Source organism: Lissotriton helveticus, chromosome 1_1 (assembly GCF_964261635.1).
Source record: "Lissotriton helveticus chromosome 1_1, aLisHel1.1, whole genome shotgun sequence".
Lineage (NCBI taxonomy): Eukaryota > Metazoa > Chordata > Amphibia > Caudata > Salamandridae > Lissotriton > Lissotriton helveticus.
This window is the reverse complement of record NC_136057.1, coordinates 1,100,247,859-1,100,267,928: the sequence shown is the minus strand read 5'-3', so window position 1 is coordinate 1,100,267,928 and position 20,070 is coordinate 1,100,247,859. Positions and strand designations below refer to the sequence as shown.

General features: G+C 40.6%; 1 protein-coding gene across 1 annotated transcript in view; it reads left to right on the top strand.

Annotated features, from left to right (window-relative positions):
* Positions 1–685: 685 nt before the first annotated feature.
* TPH2 (tryptophan hydroxylase 2) overlaps positions 686–20,070 on the top strand; it is a 260,084-nt gene continuing 240,699 nt past the window's right edge. The window contains exons 1-2 of the mRNA XM_078649202.1: positions 686–709; positions 878–1,021. Coding sequence (XP_078505328.1) covers positions 686–709; positions 878–1,021 — 168 coding nt within the window. The remainder of the gene's footprint in view (positions 710–877; positions 1,022–20,070) is intronic.

Genomic DNA, 20,070 nt, shown 5'->3' with positions numbered 1-20,070 from the left:
CCTTTTGTCATGCCATCCCTAGAGAATGTCAACGTTTCCACTAGTAACTCTAAACCTCTGACTTCTGGTAATCTCTTATTTTTGTAGATTTTCGGTGGTAGTAAATGCACAAGGTGCCCCTTCTCTGCAAAAGGTGCACGGATGTGCACGAAAATGTTCTATGAATTGGACCCACTGTTTTTGGAATTCAAGTTATGGCTTCCTTAAAGCATCTGCTATTGGCTTCATCTCTTCATGTGTCATCGTTTCCAAGTACATTTCCAAATCAAATATCAGGATTTCAGCTTGTGCTTGGTTGGGACGGATTTGTGCTCGTACAATTTAGCTTAAAGTAAATGGCTTTTAAAGTTCACACATCCATCAGACTAAACACCTAGGGAATTAGACGAATTTGCAGACTACTATTGTCACCATGAAAAAGCCTGCGTGTATTGCCTCCAAAACAACCAATGAATAACCAAAATGTTGTACTAGTGTATGGAATGAAAACATTCAGTGACGAAGTTTTCCCATAGCATCATTTTGCTTTCGTCATTTTTTAAAGTGTATCAAAGTAAGTAGGACCTTTGAACATGAAAGAAACATTATTTGGCACTTTACACGTTTTTTTTCCAGAATGAGCTTAAAAACAGCACCGGACTGACATTTAAAAGCAAGGGCGTGCTGTTCTTTCTCTTTATTTTGCATGTCGCCCGAGAACGAGAAAATTGTACAGGAAACTACTTCACAGTGAAAGATAAGACATGCTTTCTGGAGTTTAATCTCGCATGAGGCATCAGAAGCCTCGTATGACTGACTGCAGCTTAATCTGCGCTCCATCAGTGGCGAGGCTCGCGCATAAATATGGGTCCGGCGGGGCGCTGCTCGTCACTCCCAGCGCGCGCACAGCATCCTTTCCTCCCGAGAGAGAGACCTCGTGCAGTCCGCCATGATGATGTTCTCAAGTAAATACTGGGCTAAGAGGGGCCTGTCTCTGGACTCGGCCATGCCTGGGGAGCGCCAGCTGCAGGGCAACCAGCCAGTGAGTACCTACCGGCCTAGGCTTTGCTTTAGGAGTGTCGGGCGAGGCATCGGCACGTTTGGTTGCGCCTTTCAAAAACTTTAGCAGAACACATTGGTTATCAGTGCTATGTGGGATTAACGATACAATTATAACTGTTGTTGTTATTCTTAATATTACTATGACTATTATTATTAGTATTACTAATATAATTATTATTAATTAGATCCTGCGCTGCTGTCTTGGGGATGTTTAGTCCCAGCTCCCAGTAACTGACCAAATGTGTGATTCTGGGCAGATCACTTACTTTTCCTGTGCTAAAAATTGTGTAAATATGTGGAATGTGATACAGTTGTAAATACAAAAATGTGAAAATGCGCTCTTGATACACTTGATCTAGAACCTTCTCTCAGCACTCTCATGATGCACAACACCCTGTTACCCAACAGCTGGTTTTCTGCTGTATAGCTATCCATACATGCATGGTTGTTTTTATGATTGTTTTTGTTGCTGCTGATATTTTATTGACTATTGTGACTGTGTAAACATAATAACAAGAAGAACACAAATAATATGAATTACGACAGTGATGGAAATAGTAAAAATAATCATCATTAGACTAACATGCATACTGTCTCAATTACATAGGCTTTCACAATGGAAATGTTTGAGTAGCAGTATTAAGGCTGTATGAGCTTGTGGCTTCACAGATGAAGAAGTAAGTTTTACTGTCGGTGGAGTAACTCAAAATAATGGCATACCATGCAGAATGTAGGGGAGGGCTGAGACTCCCATACCTCACAGAAATGAATAGACCTTGGTGGTTAGGACCCCCACCTCGCGTAGCAAGGGCTGAAAGGGGCCAGCGTTAACCCCCATCCCTTTTTCATGTATGTCTATTACGATGGTCACTGGACATGTCATTTGATGGACCTGTGGTAGCGTCCTGACCCGTTTAACATGGCGAGTGTTAGGGTGAATTCATTTTATGCTTGTTGCTGTATTTTCCCTCAGTCATTCAATGCCATGTAAAAGTTTTGCATTTTCGTATCTAAAATTATAATAGGTAATTAATTTGTATTTGTGACATACTATAAATTAGACCTGTATCTAGTTGCATATGTGTGCGTGATATACATACTCCAAACGTCTAGTTTATATCTTAGTGCTTATAGCATTTTTCTATTCTGGGCTGGCTGGCTTTCTTAAGTCATTTCCACAGTACAAGTGTACACTGATGCCTACGTTTCTGGTTTGAAATTTTATTTGATGAATATGTTTCGTTTGATGTGTATGAGGCAGGATTTTTGTTGTGTGTTTTCTGCCCTCCCTCCTTTCAGGGGCATTACGCAGGTCCCATATACCCTGCATTGCAACTCTTCAGGGGCCCTTCATGCCTTCATGGGGTGGGGGGAGGGCGGGGGCAGTTCAGCCAAAGACCAATGGACATATGTGAGATATGGAAAGCCAGGTGCCCCTCTTCATATTCTGCAAGGGGGCCCCATCATTTTACGTTGCAACGCTGCCGCCTTTTCTTCCCTACAGTGCCCGTAGAGTGCTCATGGGAGGGAGCAGAGACTAATAGTACCTGGGACTGAAAGCTTAACTGAGTAATTATGTTAGACAGAGCCCTGTACTTTGTAGGGATCCCACTGTGCCTGACCTCGAAAATAACATCATTTACTGAAACTCAGTCTTTTTTGACAATGACAGATTCTATGGAATGCCACGGTTGACTCTGGCAGTCAAAGCGTTTAAGTGGTCAAAAACAAGTGCCAAGCTCCAAACCTTTTTTAGGAGCCTGCCCATGGTGCTTCTGAATGCAGGTGTTGCTGAGTACTTCTTAGTTTTGGTTCTTCCTGCTGCCTCTTTCTTTCACCACCCCCCAATGCTTCCTGGCGCTTTGGCTCACTTTTGCTTACTCTTTTTCTTCCTTTGTCACCATTTTCCTATCCTTCCTTTCCTTCTACTTTCAACCTTTCTGTTTTTTCCTCTCTTACTATGGTATAAAGTCTTGTCTTTGTGTCTTCAGGGTGTGTTTGGAGGTGCAGGTGTTAATCCCCTACCAGGCTTTAACCACAATTAATTGCTGAGTGGGCAATCAACAGCAATTAACGCCTCTGTAGATGGTAAAATCACTTACCTGTGCCACTTCTCTTAGGAAGTGTGTTGGTCTTCTTCATCTGAAACAAGTGATGAGAAGAGAATCTGTAGTGGCTATGCCAATTTAGAAAATGAACGAGCAATGTGCTTTTCTCCACATCTTCAAAAAGTGTACATTTCTTTTTGGTCTACTCACACATGTGTATGGTTTAAAAGTGTCTTGAATTTACACAGGTACCAAAGCAGGAGAAGTGCTTGATAGTATTTTGGACTTGATGATGCACTCTTGCTCGGTTAAATCCCAACATGCTGTAATGAAGCAGCGTGCAACTATTTAATGCTCTATAACAATTGATCTGTACGTGTGGGATGTGCAAGTGGAAAACTTTTAAAATGGGTCAATTGAATGCATTTGTATCTGACATGCACAGGTTTGCATTAGGGTTGTGTTCCTCATAGTCGATAAAGTGCAACCAGGAAATTCTATCTTAGTCGCCAGATAAACCAGTATGATGCACTCATTGATTGTCAGTGAAAAAAAACTAGCGATGCAACCACATATTCCAAACTTTAAAATGATTTGATTGTGCACATACTATTGAACTTGTAGCCTTCCTGATAAGAGACTTTACATTTAATGGTAATTGACTGCCAAGACACTTTACTAAAATGGACCTTTCTAGCTTGACACAGTAATTTATAAATCTGGCCTTTTCGTGAAGTTTAGGTCTCTTGCCAGACTACTGATTTTCCCCTAAAAAATCATTGTGCATTGATAGTAAACATACTTAGAGTGCCTCTTGGACAGAGGGCTTCATCCATTGGTCTGTTAAATTGCTATTCACATTTTGCTTCCGCTCACCACAGCATACATCATGGTGAAATGGCTCAGTCCACTTTTACCATTTGTACCCTTCAATGTGACTGACTGCATAAAGCCTGTGCACCTTGTTCATGCCACCTAATAATAGATCCTTTCTATTTTGAAAGAAAGCCGTCTGAGAGTGTGCTTTTTATTCTATTTATTTTATATATTCACTTTAAATACTGACTATTTAGTTTGCCTGCACGTTTGATGCCCAGTTAAATAGTGATTTATTTTCCATCTGCTTTTAAAGTTTTAACATTGTAGCTGCCTATGATTAGAGTGCTAGGTTATGTAGTGATTTGTTCTTGTCTCCTTCACAAATAATATTACTACTACTAAACTGCATGACACAACTGAGAGGTTTGCTATTTTAAACATCATCAGTGAAATGGGAACATCAGTGTTTGCTTTTAATAGTAAAAAGAATGTTTTTAATGTAAGCATGTAGCAGCCATGTTTAAGTTTAGTTTGTTTTCTTATTCTTTTTGTGGCCCATGCTTGCAACAAAAAATAACAATTGCAAAGCTTGCCAAGGCCTGACACATTGGCTTTGCCGATGCTTGTTTTTAATAATGATGCATCTTATCTGCATCCCTGACACAGGAGAATGACAAAGGGTTATTGAGTTGAGATTTGCATTCGGCAGTTCCTCTGTATAGAATGGCATTTGGCTTCCAGTGACAATATGTCATCATCAATGGATTATCGTTTTTTCAGCAAATTGATTATAATGGTATACCCCACTAATTTTGCTGGAGGAACCACTCAAGCACCGCACTTACTACTTTATGGTACATCAATCAAAAACAGCTATTATCATACAGTACAATTAGTGACTCTGTTAATGTTAAAATATGGTTCAGCGCTGTTATCCAATGATGCCCGCGGAATGGGTGTGGTACCAGACAGAACACATTTAGCCTTTGCTTCTTTTAGTAACTTCCAATTTTGTTTATAACATCTAGCACAGCCAGTTCGTGCTCGTTGAAATAATTTACACAAATCCGAACAATGTCACCTTCAATGCATCCCATTCACAATCATCCACCGAGCACTTAGTGAAAGAAATGTTAGTAGTTTTTTTCAAGCTCCTTTCTGAAGCTCACTGTTCATGCAAGAGTGAAGACAGGAAACATAATTGAATCATTAAGAGATGTCTGCGACAACAAGCTGTATCCACCAACCTTCACCTAGACATGCAACTCTGTAATTCTCTATCATCATGTTGGTAGATGACTGCGATTTGACCTGTCCCATTCTCCAAGACCACCAAGAAGGATAAAGTCACTGCCAAGTACACTTAGTTTCCACCCTGAAACCCTGATTACATTTCTGCAGGGGTTTGAAGAAGGGCTCACATTTGGAAAGAATATGAACAAAGACCACTGGAGTGTTAGCGTAGATGCATCAGATGCATGAGTAATATGTTCACTCAATGAATTATCCTTCAAAGTCTTTCCGGTATTCAGCATTATATTTTTTTCAAATAGCAATACATTTGTTTTGTTTTTGAGTCACAATTGTAGTTGGAGAGTTCTTCCTGTAATTTTATATTCGTTTACAGCAGGTGCAACTCCCCCAAAAGTGTACATATTTACTGATATGTTAGATCTTTTGACATTACAGGAAACACACTTATTCTAGCCAGCATCTTGAGACTCTGTTTACCTGGTATGCCTTCCCTTTTAGTGGTCCATTGAACACACTGCTATTTGTAACAGGGTGACAATTGATCTGAACAACAACAAATTGAGTATTTTGAACCTGTGTCAAGCCATTCTTTTAATTGCACTTGCATAGATCTTTAATCAAGGCCAGGCTCAAATTTTCAGCTTTGGGGTTCTCTAAAGTATTTACATTTATCCCAAGAATTTGACAAACTAGGCTTACCTTACCCTCACTGGAACTTTTGGTCTTTTGTGGAAACTAGGATTTTCAAAGCAATGGGCTTTCCACTTAGAGGTGGATTATAGATTCAGCACATCGATCTAATTTATATTCCATAATTTACCACGCAGAAGAAATTATTACTTTACATTCATTACATTACATTCCTCCACTCACTTTCTTTAAGCTTTTATCATCCACATAAAGCAGGCAGCCTACCGTATCGGGTACAATAAATGGACTGCAGTGTGTTGTCAGATTGTAATGTCTATATTTCTCTGTGAGACATCAATCAAAGCAACCATTCCTACTTATTTGAGAGTTAGATTTTGAGGTAACAGCAGAACATGTACTATCATCTCATAATTGTATGAGTTAGACAGGGTGGTTCAATTTGATGTTCTTTAGATGCTCTATAGTACGTAAAACTGTTTTCCGAATATCCCTGGTTAGGGGCTGTATTATCTGTAACTTTCCTTAGTTGTATGTTTCTGGTTGCTTATCCAGTTATTGAATGCTATTTTCACCTTGGAGTATACACGAGTATTATTCCATGCTACTGGGCTATGTACCAAATGAAGTAACTCATTTGAATAAGAAGTGGGTGTTACATTTGCTAAAAGTTATCTCCATCGATGACCTGAATAAGTTTATAACCATCCTATAAGTCAAACTATAACTAAAGCATTTTCAGATGATAATTAAAAGGTATTCCACCCCTCTTGAACTTCCAACTTCGGACCCATAGATTACTAATCCATTATGTGATGTTCTGATTTGGAAACTTACTAGTTCCATATAATTGCTACAAGATCAACACTTGCTTTGATGTAGCATGAACAAGATAACGTTATGAGACTTGCTTTCTCTGGGTGCAGGAGAAACACTTCTGTCAAGGTCAAAATATAGACAAAAATACAATATTTCCTCCTTGTGCTGGAAAAGCTGAGTAATCACACATAGCATGTCTACATTCCCAGCAATTGGCTTTGTAAAACACCATGTCTGCCTGCTGTCATGTCCCTAGTAATGAATGCAATAATATTAATGCCACATCTGCATTTAACCAGTTAACAGATGACAATCACTTTTGATGGATTCATGAACGATTAAGTTTATCAATGTGTTCAAACCAGTTCTTTAATCAATAAGGAATATTTTTTGTATCTCGCCTTTTTGTGGATTGTCATATTAACTTATTCCTCACATTAGTCTAATGGGTAGCAACTCTATCCTTTTTATAAATGGTCCATCAGATGCTAAATATAAATAATTTCTAAAAAGCATTGTTTTAATACCATAATTTAAGATTTTTCTCTGTCTTCTATTAGATTTTCACTTTTTATAATACAACCACATGCCTTTTAATCGTTTTTATGTTTATTATAAACTGCAGTAATACTAAGGCTAATGCTTAAGAGCTTTATTTAGAGGTGGGTAGATGTGAAACTGCTGCCAAAAAGTGGTGCATGTCCCTTCCATTTTATTAAAATTGCATTGATGTCAATAGCATTCTAATTAAGGTGGAGGTGACATTGCCACCTACATTGATTTGTTATCCTTTTGCATTTAAGTGCTATTGTTTTAAGCTGTGGGTGGTAGAGTATGATTAGTGCATGATTCACAATATGGAGATGAAGGACAACTAAAAGCTGCTGCGGTAAGGGATAGTCAAAGGATATTAATACCCACTTGGATAGCAGGAAAATAGAAGTAGTTAATATTCACATTCTGTGTGCCCAGCAGAAAACTGAAAATCGCAACCTTCCATTGATGGCTCCACAGGTTAATACATTTATAATATAGTGTCCCCAATTTTGTAATCCTACTCAAGTCACTTCAATGTCAAAGCGTTTATTTTATGAAGTGCAACTCATTTTGCGTGTCCAATTTTTCCAAAAGGCACTTTATACAGTAGACTTAACTTATAAGTGTTGTTTAGCAAATGTGTCTTCCACTTTTACTTTTTATGATACTTTATTTATTCCTTTAGGATCATAAAGATTAAAGCTGCATTTTCTCCAGTGTTCTACATGGTCTGCACGTGCATTGAAAATCGAAATGTGTTGTAATCTCTGTTTTCTAAATGGCATGCAACAACCACATATTAATTCGTTCTCCAGTATTTAATGTTAGATAATTTATAGTTGGTCCCTGCCTCGTGCCTTTCTTTTCACAATGTGTAAAGCAGTGCTTCCGATGGATAAAAAGGGCTCATTCATCCTTCAGTGTATTGCAAGCCTTCATATTCCTTTGCATTTAGGTGTAGTTATATTTACCCATTTCATTAATGACGCATCCTGTGATACACCAGTTCACGCAGCCCATCAGGTTACTTTTTTACTAGATTCTGAAAGATGAGGGATGCACACCTTTTCTTGTTATCAACAATTTCTTTCTCCATGTTCATAGCCATTGCGTCAGTGATAGCGTGCAGATTGGTGTGTGGCATGCCCAAATGCCACCTGGTACGACCAAGGTAAATACAAATGGGACACATTCATGCCCCGGCCAAATGCACAGCATTACGCCGCCCTTGCGGCATTCAAAACTTAAACCATTTATAATCCAAATCTTCGTTTTTTTTAAACATTACTTATTTTTCTCCATTTATGGTTTCTTAATCCATTCTGAATGTTCACGTGTGGAATTTTCTTGGCCTTTTTTCAAGTTTCTTGTATTTATTCTGTGCCCATCCAGACCTCTTCAATAAATACGTTAAATGCCAGGCTCATATCAGGCAGTGTTTATTCCATTAAAAACCCAATGCATTTCGGGCGACACAGCGCCCTTCTTCGGGGGTCACTGAAAAATTATCAAACATGTAACAATTAGTCCTCCATTCTCAAAATTATATTTTTGGCAAAAACAAATCAACCCACTTAATGCTGTGAGAACAGAGCCTAACAACCGAAGCCATTTCTAAACCATTAGCCCAAGGTAATCTTAAGTCTTTCTCTAGGAGCGTTATCGTGCTTATACACAGTACCCTGCCCAAAGTTATCATAACGTAAACAAAATGAACAGTATGCATGCGTGTCGTTTCTTTCTCTTAATCCTCTGTCACCCTCTCCCTTCTTTGACCTTCATTGTATGTTGACATTTAAATTGCCGCTTCTATGTCAGGCAGTTCAACCCTTTGACCCATTATGCAGAGGAAATCTTTTCGTAGTGTACACACTAATCTGCTGACACACCTTAACTCTCTATCATACTTGTTTCTTACTAAAGTGCCTTCTGTTGCTATTAATCTCATTAAACACTTGTGGTTTCAACTTGCGCTACGATTCCCCTTACTTTTAAATGTACTTAATAGTCCAAAAAGGTCCTCTACATTCACATACCTGCCGAGTAAATCGAAAAGCCTCTCCCCTTCTCCAACGGTTTTCGCGCTGGTTACAACCCTATCACATGCTTATTTATTCACCTGTGAAGCCGCCCTTCGCGCCTCACATTGACCTCAGTTTTTCTTACTCCCAATTGGTCCAAAAGTATATAATCCCGCCTCCTCATTGCTAAACCCATCTAGTAGACTATATCTCCCACAATGCATTATCACAGTAACCCTTTGTCATTCTGTCCAATGATTTTAACGAGTTACAAATTGTGTGTGAAACGTGCTATTTTTGAAGCCACTAGAATCAATGTCTCTCGATACATGTTTTGTTTCCTAATGCTTGAGATGAGCCCTGTTCTTTCGCCGGTCACGTGGATTCATTTCTGTGTTTTTTCTTTACTTGTTCATTCTTCATCCTTTGTGGGTGCAAACCCCCGTGGCGGGCAAAGTTATGATAGATTCTGAAAGATGAGGGATGCACACCTTTTCTTGTTATCAACAATTTCTTTCTCCATGTTCATAGCCATTGCGTCAGTGATAGCGTGCAGATTGGTGTGTGGCATGCCCAAATGCCACCTGGTACGACCAAGGTAAATACAAATGGGACACATTCATGCCCCAGCCAAATGCACAGCATTACGCCGCCCTTGCGGCATTCAAAACTTAAACCATTTATAATCCAAATCTTCGTTTTTTTTAAACATTACTTATTTTTCTCCATTTATGGTTTCTTAATCCATTCTGAATGTCCACGTGTGGAATTTTCTTGGCCTTTTTTCAAGTTTCTTGTATTTATTCTGTGCCCATCCAGACCTCTTCAATAAATACGTTAAATGCCAGGCTCATATCAGGCAGTGTTTATTCCATTAAAAACCCAATGCATTTCGGGCGACACAGCGCCCTTCTTCGGGGGTCACTGAAAAATTATCAAACATGTAACAATTAGTCCTCCATTCTCAAAATTATATTTTTGGCAAAAACAAATCAACCCACTTAATGCTGTGAGAACAGAGCCTAACAACCGAAGCCATTTCTAAACCATTAGCCCAAGGTAATCTTAAGTCTTTCTCTAGGAGCGTTATCGTGCTTATACACAGTACCCTGCCCAAAGTTATCATAACGTAAACAAAATGAACAGTATACATGCGTGTCGTTTCTTTTTCTTAATCCTCTGTCACCCTCTCCCTTCTTTGACCTTCATTGTATGTTGACATTTAAATTGCCGCTTCTATGTCAGGCAGTTCAACCCTTTGACCCATTATGCAGAGGAAATCTTTTCGTAGTGTACACACTAATCTGCTGACACACCTTAACTCTCTATCATACTCGTTTCTTACTAAAGTGCCTTCTGTTGCTATTAATCTCATTAAACACTTGTGGTTTCAACTTGCGCTACGATTCCCCTTACTTTTAAATGTACTTAATAGTCCAAAAAGGTCCTCTACATTCACATACCTGCCGAGTAAATCGAAAAGCCTCTCCCCTTCTCCAACGGTTTTCGCGCTGGTTACAACCCTATCACATGCTTATTTATTCACCTGTGAAGCCGCCCTTCGCGCCTCACATTGACCTCAGTTTTTCTTACTCCCAATTGGTCCAAAAGTATATAATCCCGCCTCCTCATTGCTAAACCCATCTAGTAGACTATATCTCCCACAATGCATTATCACAGTAACCCTTTGTCATTCTGTCCAATGATTTTAACGAGTTACAAATTGTGTGTGAAACGTGCTATTTTTGAAGCCACTAGAATCAATGTCTCTCGATACATGTTTTGTTTCCTAATGCTTGAGATGAGCCCTGTTCTTTCGCCGGTCACGTGGATTCATTTCTGTGTTTTTTCTTTACTTGTTCATTCTTCATCCTTTGTGGGTGCAAACCCCCGTGGCGGGCAAAGTTATGATAGATTCTGAAAGATGAGGGATGCACACCTTTTCTTGTTATCAACAATTTCTTTCTCCATGTTCATAGCCATTGCGTCAGTGATAGCGTGCAGATTGGTGTGTGGCATGCCCAAATGCCACCTGGTACGACCAAGGTAAATACAAATGGGACACATTCATGCCCCAGCCAAATGCACAGCATTAAGCCGCCCTTGCGGCATTCAAAACTTAAACCATTTATAATCCAAATCTTCGTTTTTTTTAAACATTACTTATTTTTCTCCATTTATGGTTTCTTAATCCATTCTGAATGTCCACGTGTGGAACTTTCTTGGCCTTTTTTCAAGTTTCTTGTATTTATTCTGTGCCCATCCAGACCTCTTCAATAAATACGTTAAATGCCAGGCTCATATCAGGCAGTGTTTATTCCATTAAAAACCCAATGCATTTCGGGCGACACAGCGCCCTTCTTCGGGGGTCACTGAAAAATTATCAAACATGTAACAATTAGTCCTCCATTCTCAAAATTATATTTTTGGCAAAAACAAATCAACCCACTTAATGCTGTGAGAACAGAGCCTAACAACCGAAGCCATTTCTAAACCATTAGCCCAAGGTAATCTTAAGTCTTTCTCTAGGAGCGTTATCGTGCTTATACACAGTACCCTGCCCAAAGTTATCATAACGTAAACAAAATGAACAGTATGCATGCGTGTCGTTTCTTTCTCTTAATCCTCTGTCACCCTCTCCCTTCTTTGACCTTCATTGTATGTTGACATTTAAATTGCCGCTTCTATGTCAGGCAGTTCAACCCTTTGACCCATTATGCAGAGGAAATCTTTTCGTAGTGTACACACTAATCATAACTTTGCCCGCCACGGGGGTTTGCACCCACAAAGGATGAAGAATGAACAAGTAAAGAAAAAACACAGAAATGAATCCACGTGACCGGCGAAAGAACAGGGCTCATCTCAAGCATTAGGAAACAAAACATGTATCGAGAGACATTGATTCTAGTGGCTTCAAAAATAGCACGTTTCACACACAATTTGTAACTCGTTAAAATCATTGGACAGAATGACAAAGGGTTACTGTGATAATGCATTGTAGGAGATATAGTCTACTAGATGGGTTTAGCAATGAGGAGGCGGGATTATATACTTTTGGACCAATTGGGAGTAAGAAAAACTGAGGTCAATGTGAGGCGCGAAGGGCGGCTTCACAGGTGAATAAATAAGCATGTGATAGGGTTGTAACCAGCGCGAAAACCGTTGGAGAAGGGGAGAGGCTTTTCGATTTACTCGGCAGGTATGTGAATGTAGAGGACCTTTTTGGACTATTAAGTACATTTAAAAGTAAGGGGAATCGTAGCGCAAGTTGAAACCACAAGTGTTTAATGAGATTAATAGCAACAGAAGGCACTTTAGTAAGAAACGAGTATGATAGAGAGTTAAGGTGTGTCAGCAGATTAGTGTGTACACTACGAAAAGATTTCTTCTGCATAATGGGTCAAAGGGTTGAACTGCCTGACATAGAAGCGGCAATTTAAATGTCAACATACAATGAAGGTCAAAGAAGGGAGAGGGTGACAGAGGATTAAGAGAAAGAAACGACACGCATGCATACTGTTCATTTTGTTTACGTTATGATAACTTTGGGCAGGGTACTGTGTATAAGCACGATAACGCTCCTAGAGAAAGACTTAAGATTACCTTGGGCTAATGGTTTAGAAATGGCTTCGGTTGTTAGGCTCTGTTCTCACAGCATTAAGTGGGTTGATTTGTTTTTGCCAAAAATATAATTTTGAGAATGGAGGACTAATTGTTACATGTTTGATAATTTTTCAGTGACCCCCGAAGAAGGGCGCTGTGTCGCCCGAAATGCATTGGGTTTTTAATGGAATAAACACTGCCTGATATGAGCCTGGCATTTAACGTATTTATTGAAGAGGTCTGGATGGGCACAGAATAAATACAAGAAACTTGAAAAAAGGCCAAGAAAATTCCACACGTGGACATTCAGAATGGATTAAGAAACCATAAATGGAGAAAAATAAGTAATGTTTAAAAAAAACGAAGATTTGGATTATAAATGGTTTAAGTTTTGAATGCCGCAAGGGCGGCGTAATGCTGTGCATTTGGCTGGGGCATGAATGTGTCCCATTTGTATTTACCTTGGTCGTACCAGGTGGCATTTGGGCATGCCACACACCAATCTGCACGCTATCACTGACGCAATGGCTATGAACATGGAGAAAGAAATTGTTGATAACAAGAAAAGGTGTGCATCCCTCATCTTTCAGAATCTATCATAACTTTGCCCGCCACGGGGGTTTGCACCCACAAAGGATGAAGAATGAACAAGTAAAGAAAAAACACAGAAATGAATCCACGTGACCGGCGAAAGAACAGGGCTCATCTCAAGCATTAGGAAACAAAACATGTATCGAGAGACATTGATTCTAGTGGCTTCAAAAATAGCACGTTTCACACACAATTTGTAACTCGTTAAAATCATTGGACAGAATGACAAAGGGTTACTGTGATAATGCATTGTGGGAGATATAGTCTACTAGATGGGTTTAGCAATGAGGAGGCGGGATTATATACTTTTGGACCAATTGGGAGTAAGAAAAACTGAGGTCAATGTGAGGCGCGAAGGGCGGCTTCACAGGTGAATAAATAAGCATGTGATAGGGTTGTAACCAGCGCGAAAACCGTTGGAGAAGGGGAGAGGCTTTTCGATTTACTCGGCAGGTATGTGAATGTAGAGGACCTTTTTGGACTATTAAGTACATTTAAAAGTAAGGGGAATCGTAGCGCAAGTTGAAACCACAAGTGTTTAATGAGATTAATAGCAACAGAAGGCACTTTAGTAAGAAACGAGTATGATAGAGAGTTAAGGTGTGTCAGCAGATTAGTGTGTACACTACGAAAAGATTTCCTCTGCATAATGGGTCAAAGGGTTGAACTGCCTGACATAGAAGCGGCAATTTAAATGTCAACATACAATGAAGGTCAAAGAAGGGAGAGGGTGACAGAGGATTAAGAGAAAGAAACGACACGCATGCATACTGTTCATTTTGTTTACGTTATGATAACTTTGGGCAGGGTACTGTGTATAAGCACGATAACGCTCCTAGAGAAAGACTTAAGATTACCTTGGGCTAATGGTTTAGAAATGGCTTCGGTTGTTAGGCTCTGTTCTCACAGCATTAAGTGGGTTGATTTGTTTTTGCCAAAAATATAATTTTGAGAATGGAGGACTAATTGTTACATGTTTGATAATTTTTCAGTGACCCCCGAAGAAGGGCGCTGTGTCGCCCGAAATGCATTGGGTTTTTAATGGAATAAACACTGCCTGATATGAGCCTGGCATTTAACGTATTTATTGAAGAGGTCTGGATGGGCACAGAATAAATACAAGAAACTTGAAAAAAGGCCAAGAAAATTCCACACGTGGACATTCAGAATGGATTAAGAAACCATAAATGGAGAAAAATAAGTAATGTTTAAAAAAAACGAAGATTTGGATTATAAATGGTTTAAGTTTTGAATGCCGCAAGGGCGGCGTAATGCTGTGCATTTGGCTGGGGCATGAATGTGTCCCATTTGTATTTACTTTTTTACTAGAACATTTGGAGGCTCCATAACTAATTCCATTTTCTCAGAGAAGCAACTCAGAATTTGGGACTTGCCCATACATCATGCGTGGAGGGGCACCCGAGATGCCTCCTCTCATTCCTTCACTGGTCAGCCCTGCTGCCTGTGTCTCTGGTGCCTTAGAGAGCAGTTTCCTAGTGGAGTCCCCAAACATCCTAGGGCTGCACAGATGTGTGTTATTCCCTAGTGTCTACTGTAGTGGTTCTTAAACTAGTGTCCGCCGACCCCTGGGGGTCCACAACACCTTCCGCAGATTAATTAAGTACAGTCAGATAACAAAAAGAGACACTGAAAAAAATTGTAAAGATCTGTATAGGTGAAGGAATTTGAAACCGAAGACTAAACATTACGTTTATTTCCTTTACTTGATTAATGGAAGCGGCAAAATTGCAGCAAATAGAATCTAGTATGAAGGGCTATTGGCCTTAAATGAAGCACTTGCAAGTGCAGACAAAAAGAAACTATGCATTAGTAGCAAGAAAAAAGTCCAGCATATTGCTTCAACATCAACTAAATTTGGAAAAGCTACACCTTTCTCAATAAAATAAATAAAAATAATTTGTTTTGTATATTTTTATATTTGTGAATTAAATAAAATGCTTCATAATTTATGTATTTTTTAAATATATTCTTGCTTGTATATTTATGTGTATTTTTTAGAGGTTCAAATCCTAGAAATTTCCTTTGCTGGGGTTTGTAGCTTTCAATAGGTATTCTGTGGCCGTCCACAGAAATCCAAAAATGAACTGCTGCTCTTCCATGACATTCACAATCATTTTCTGATACTTCATTCATTCTTTCTCTGTAATGTAGGACAATATATATATATATGTTGACAGCCCAAGATTGGTGTTCTTTGTTCTTAGATTATGTTTCTTCTACATCCACTATATAAATAGCATTTTGAGAGATGATCAGGTGCTGCCCAACAATTTTATATATTTTTATGTTCAGTTTACATTAGGGTGGACCAGTTATGGTCCTTGGTCATGTGGACCAGAGACCTGCCCTCTATTCAGGAGATACACTTGAAGTACAATTGTATATAATGGGAACAGAACAAATGCAAATCATTTACATAGTCAGTAGTTAGTTATGCTGAAAATCTGGCATGGCTCTGGACCAACGATAATGCTGAAAATATGGCATGGCTCTGGACCAACGATGGGCACTTGGGCTTTAAATGATGTGCTGTCTTGTTTATACAAACACAGCAACTAGTCAGTTACTTAGTGTTCTCACGAGCCACTGCAATTATGGTTAGGTAACTGTAAGATCCTATTACCTCCTCGTCAGACCTCCTCATTACAGTCCTTACGTAAGTGAACCAGGACTTTGACGGGGAGGTCTTAGACTTACAGTAATGAATATTACTGTTAAGTAACCAGCCATTACCTCCTCATCAGACCTCCCTGTCTCAGTCCTGGTTCACTTACGTAGGGACTGTGACAGGTACCTAGGTCTAAGACTCGGAGTATTGAATATTATTGGTAAGTAACTGGCCAATAACTCTCCTCATTGAAACGATGATGGGGCAGGACCTCCCGTGGCATGGGAGCTTGATGGAGATAAGTTAATTATCCATGCAACACAATAAAATCATATCGATTGCAATGGCGTGCATTCTCATTAACATCCCATATGTTACAGTTTAAAAACCATCAAATGAAATGCTCCTTAGGGCCAGATGTAGGTCACCAAATACCGGTCGGTAACGGCCGATTTTGGCCGTTACCGACCGGTATTTGTTGATTGAGATGTAGGGGGCCTACATTTTACAGAATTGGTAAATATACCGATTCGGTAAATTTACCAATTCTGTAAAATACCGATTCTGTAAATTTACGGAATCGGGAAATCTATATGTAAGTGGCACTGGAAACAGTGCCACAGGCCCCTAAGAATTCGTTATTTACCATGACATACTATGTGCTGAACTTGTAAAGCGCACAGCTGCCCGTAAGCGTCCTGGCGCTTGCTTAGGGAACCCGTCCTGGTATTCCCCTGTGAGAAACCCCGGCAGGGTGTCCACAAGGTGAAAGCCAGGCATCCCGCCGCGAGGGGCCGTAGTGGAGATTAAGCAAGCTATTGCCCAGAGTCACAGAGTGTGACCCCGTGAGTTGAGTAGGCACCAGAGCGAGAATTGTCGAGTCCGTGGAATTTACGAGCCCGAGACTCGCCGAGGCGGGGAATCGAACCCTGGTCCACGGTCGATCTCAGCGTCCGGGTCTGCCGCCTCTAACCACTGAGCCACGCTTCTCCACATGTCATGGTAAATAACGAATTCCTGTGTACATGCACATCTGTGCATGTACACCTGTGCCATGTGGCACACATACATACCCTAAGGGCATGTATGTGTGTCACATGGCACCCAAGCCAGAATCAGGGGTGCAACAGGGTGTCAAAGTGACACCCTGTCCCCCTTGTAAATTCGGTAATTTTACCGAATCGGTATTTACCGATTCGGTAATTGACATTGGTTCCTATGGGCCTCAAGGCCCATAGGAATCAATGGCAATTACTGAATCGGTAAATACCGATTCGGTAATTACCGAATGTTACAGATTCGGTATCAAAAACGGTAAAAATACCTACATAGCATTTACCGATTTGTGAATACCGAATCGGTAAAATTCGGTATTTACGAATCGGTAAATGCCATTTACCTACATCGGGCCCTTAGTTCCTTAAATTTAACAGCTGGCCTTTCTCATGTTCCGTGGTTTATGTATGCTTAGATTTCAGAGAAAAAATTAACAATGTGGTGTTAAGTAGGGGTGCACGAGTTTTGCATACATCTACTTAAAGTTTGTGAATGCTCAACACTTTTACTTTTGGAAACCAAACTTCTGCTTTGCAATGGATGAGTTTCTATGAGTTTCATAGATGCCATGTTCAATCCCTGTGCATGATAGCGAACACAGAGGAACATATGCAATGGAAGCTATTCTATGTGGGCACTATTGAAAGCATTGGCATTGCCAATAGGTCTCGCTTTTGGGCCCTTATAAGTATTTAGTTATGCAGCACAATATCCTTGGTGCAACAACATTAACTGTTGCATGGTTAAACTCTTATAAGGCCCCAAAGGCAAGACCCATTGGCTATGCCAATGCTTTTTAATTTTATTTTTAAAGGACATGTAGTGCTATCAGGCTCTGGCTGCCACCTAGAGGTAGAGAGAGAGAGGTGTGTAGAGAGTGAGAGAGAGAGAGAGAGAGAGAGAGAGAGAGGGAGAGAGGTGTGTAGAGAGAGAGAGGTGTGTAGAGAGAGGTGTGTAGAGAGAGGTTTGTAGAGAAAGGTGGGTAGAGAGAGAGGGGTAGAGAGAGAGGGGTAGCGAGAGGGGTAGAGAGGGGGGTAGAGAGAGGTGTGTAGAGAGGTAGAGAGAGATATAGAGGTAGAGAGTTAGAGAGAGGTAGAGAGAGGTAGAGAGGTAGGGAGAGAGAGGTAGAGAGGGAGCGGTAGAGAGAGAGAGGTAGAGAGAGAGGTAGAGAGAGAGGTAGAAAGAGAGGTAGCGAGAAAGGTGGAGAGAGAAAGGTAGAGAGAGAGGTGATCTTTAATGTAATCCAGAACATCAATGCTCCCTATTGTCTATTGATATCAACTAACTTGATGGAATGGTTTATAAAAGTAATGCTTTTATAAAGGCAAGCTATTGGGCTGCTGACTCAGCCTCACATGACTCTATCAACTTGCTTCAGACCCACAACCTTCCAGATAAAAGTAAAAAAGATATTTTGGAATCGTTCTCCTACTAAATTGATTGAAATGTTTTTGAAGACATGCAATTTTATGGAAACACTGCAACTCTGTGATGTACAAAGCAAGGAAATTAACGAAATCTTGCTGGCATGATAAAACCTTGCCCACCATGCATGCCAGCAGCTACACACTGCACCAGCTGCAGTCTCTTCAACAGAAGTGGTTCTTAAAAGAGGAAACTGCAAAACAGGGACTAGAGGTTCCAGATCACAGCGACGACGGGCGCACGCAAACAAACAGTCCAACCCTGCTTTGACAAAATACAATGTCATCATTTTTGTTCATGACTCTACATAGACATAAGGAAGCGGGAGAGGATGCCGGCAATGGAAGCATTATTGAAAGCTTTACAATCCATTGCTCTGTACCTCAGCTGCAAAGTATCCCCTGCAGGAGTTTAGCTTTTACTCTGGGGGTGCCGAAATATTTTTCTGGCTGTTTATCTTTCCCTAAACATATCATTTTAATTGCTAAAAAGGCCCAGTTTTGTTTAAAACATCTCCAGACGTTTGCAAAATATGGGTCCGGTTGACTTCAACCCCATAGGGGGATTTCCAGGCAGTATTTGCACGAGCCCTTCCTTCCTCTCTCTCGCTGTGCATCTATTGCACAGAAAATCGTGGCCGAGACTGCTGCTGTCATGCCTCTCATGTTGAAATAAACCTGGCTTTTGGACGTGTCTCTAGAAACTGATAGTCGGTTTTGAAAGACTGGAGAGTAGTTTGTGCCGCCTCCACTCCAGATAACTCCCAGCCATTCCAGCCCTCTCCCTGCCGGCTCTCAGGCCCAGTGCACCCCATAGCTCGTGAGGGAGAATCCGGACACCGGGCAGGTGAAGCTGCAGCCCCCCGACGGCTGCACGACCCCCGGGCGGATTCCACCAGCTGAATCTGGGAATAAACACCTGGAAACAAATAATACAACCAATTACAAAGAGCAGAATAGTGCGACATCCTAAAGGAATTGTGAGATTTGTATGAATAACCGTGGTGGAATCAAACAAAACGTACATGGTGGAAAGACTGCCAGGAGGTGCGAGACAAGCAGCGTGCCCATGACTCAAGGGGCAGAACCGACACTGAACACACAGGTACCAAACTGGAATCTAGAGCTTTGGTTTAAAGATGGAATGCTCAGATCGTATATTTGCATTTGTAAATGGAACTTAACTAATGAGGTGCTCAAATGCGTTTCTGAGCACGTTATAAATAACAAGTGCGCATGCCTCACGCAAGTAGGGGGTGGGGAAGTGCGGCCGAGGGCAGGCAGTGTTTACCTTGCGGGAGTGAGCGCGATAATTGCCAACACATGGTGCCGATCGCTCCTGCAAGGGAATCACCAAACGTGCACGCGTTGCCATTCAAAGCAATGCAACGCATGCACGTCTTTGCCTACAAAACCGGATCGATTTCAAAAGGACTTTTTGCTAAGCAGCGCATGCATGCTGTGTAGGCGAGACCTAAAAAGGGAAGTAGACCAATTCAGTGTGTGTAGAAGGCAAGATCGAAGATTGTTGTTTTTATATGAAGTAGGGCAAAATTGGAAAAGCCCAATGTTGCTCAATA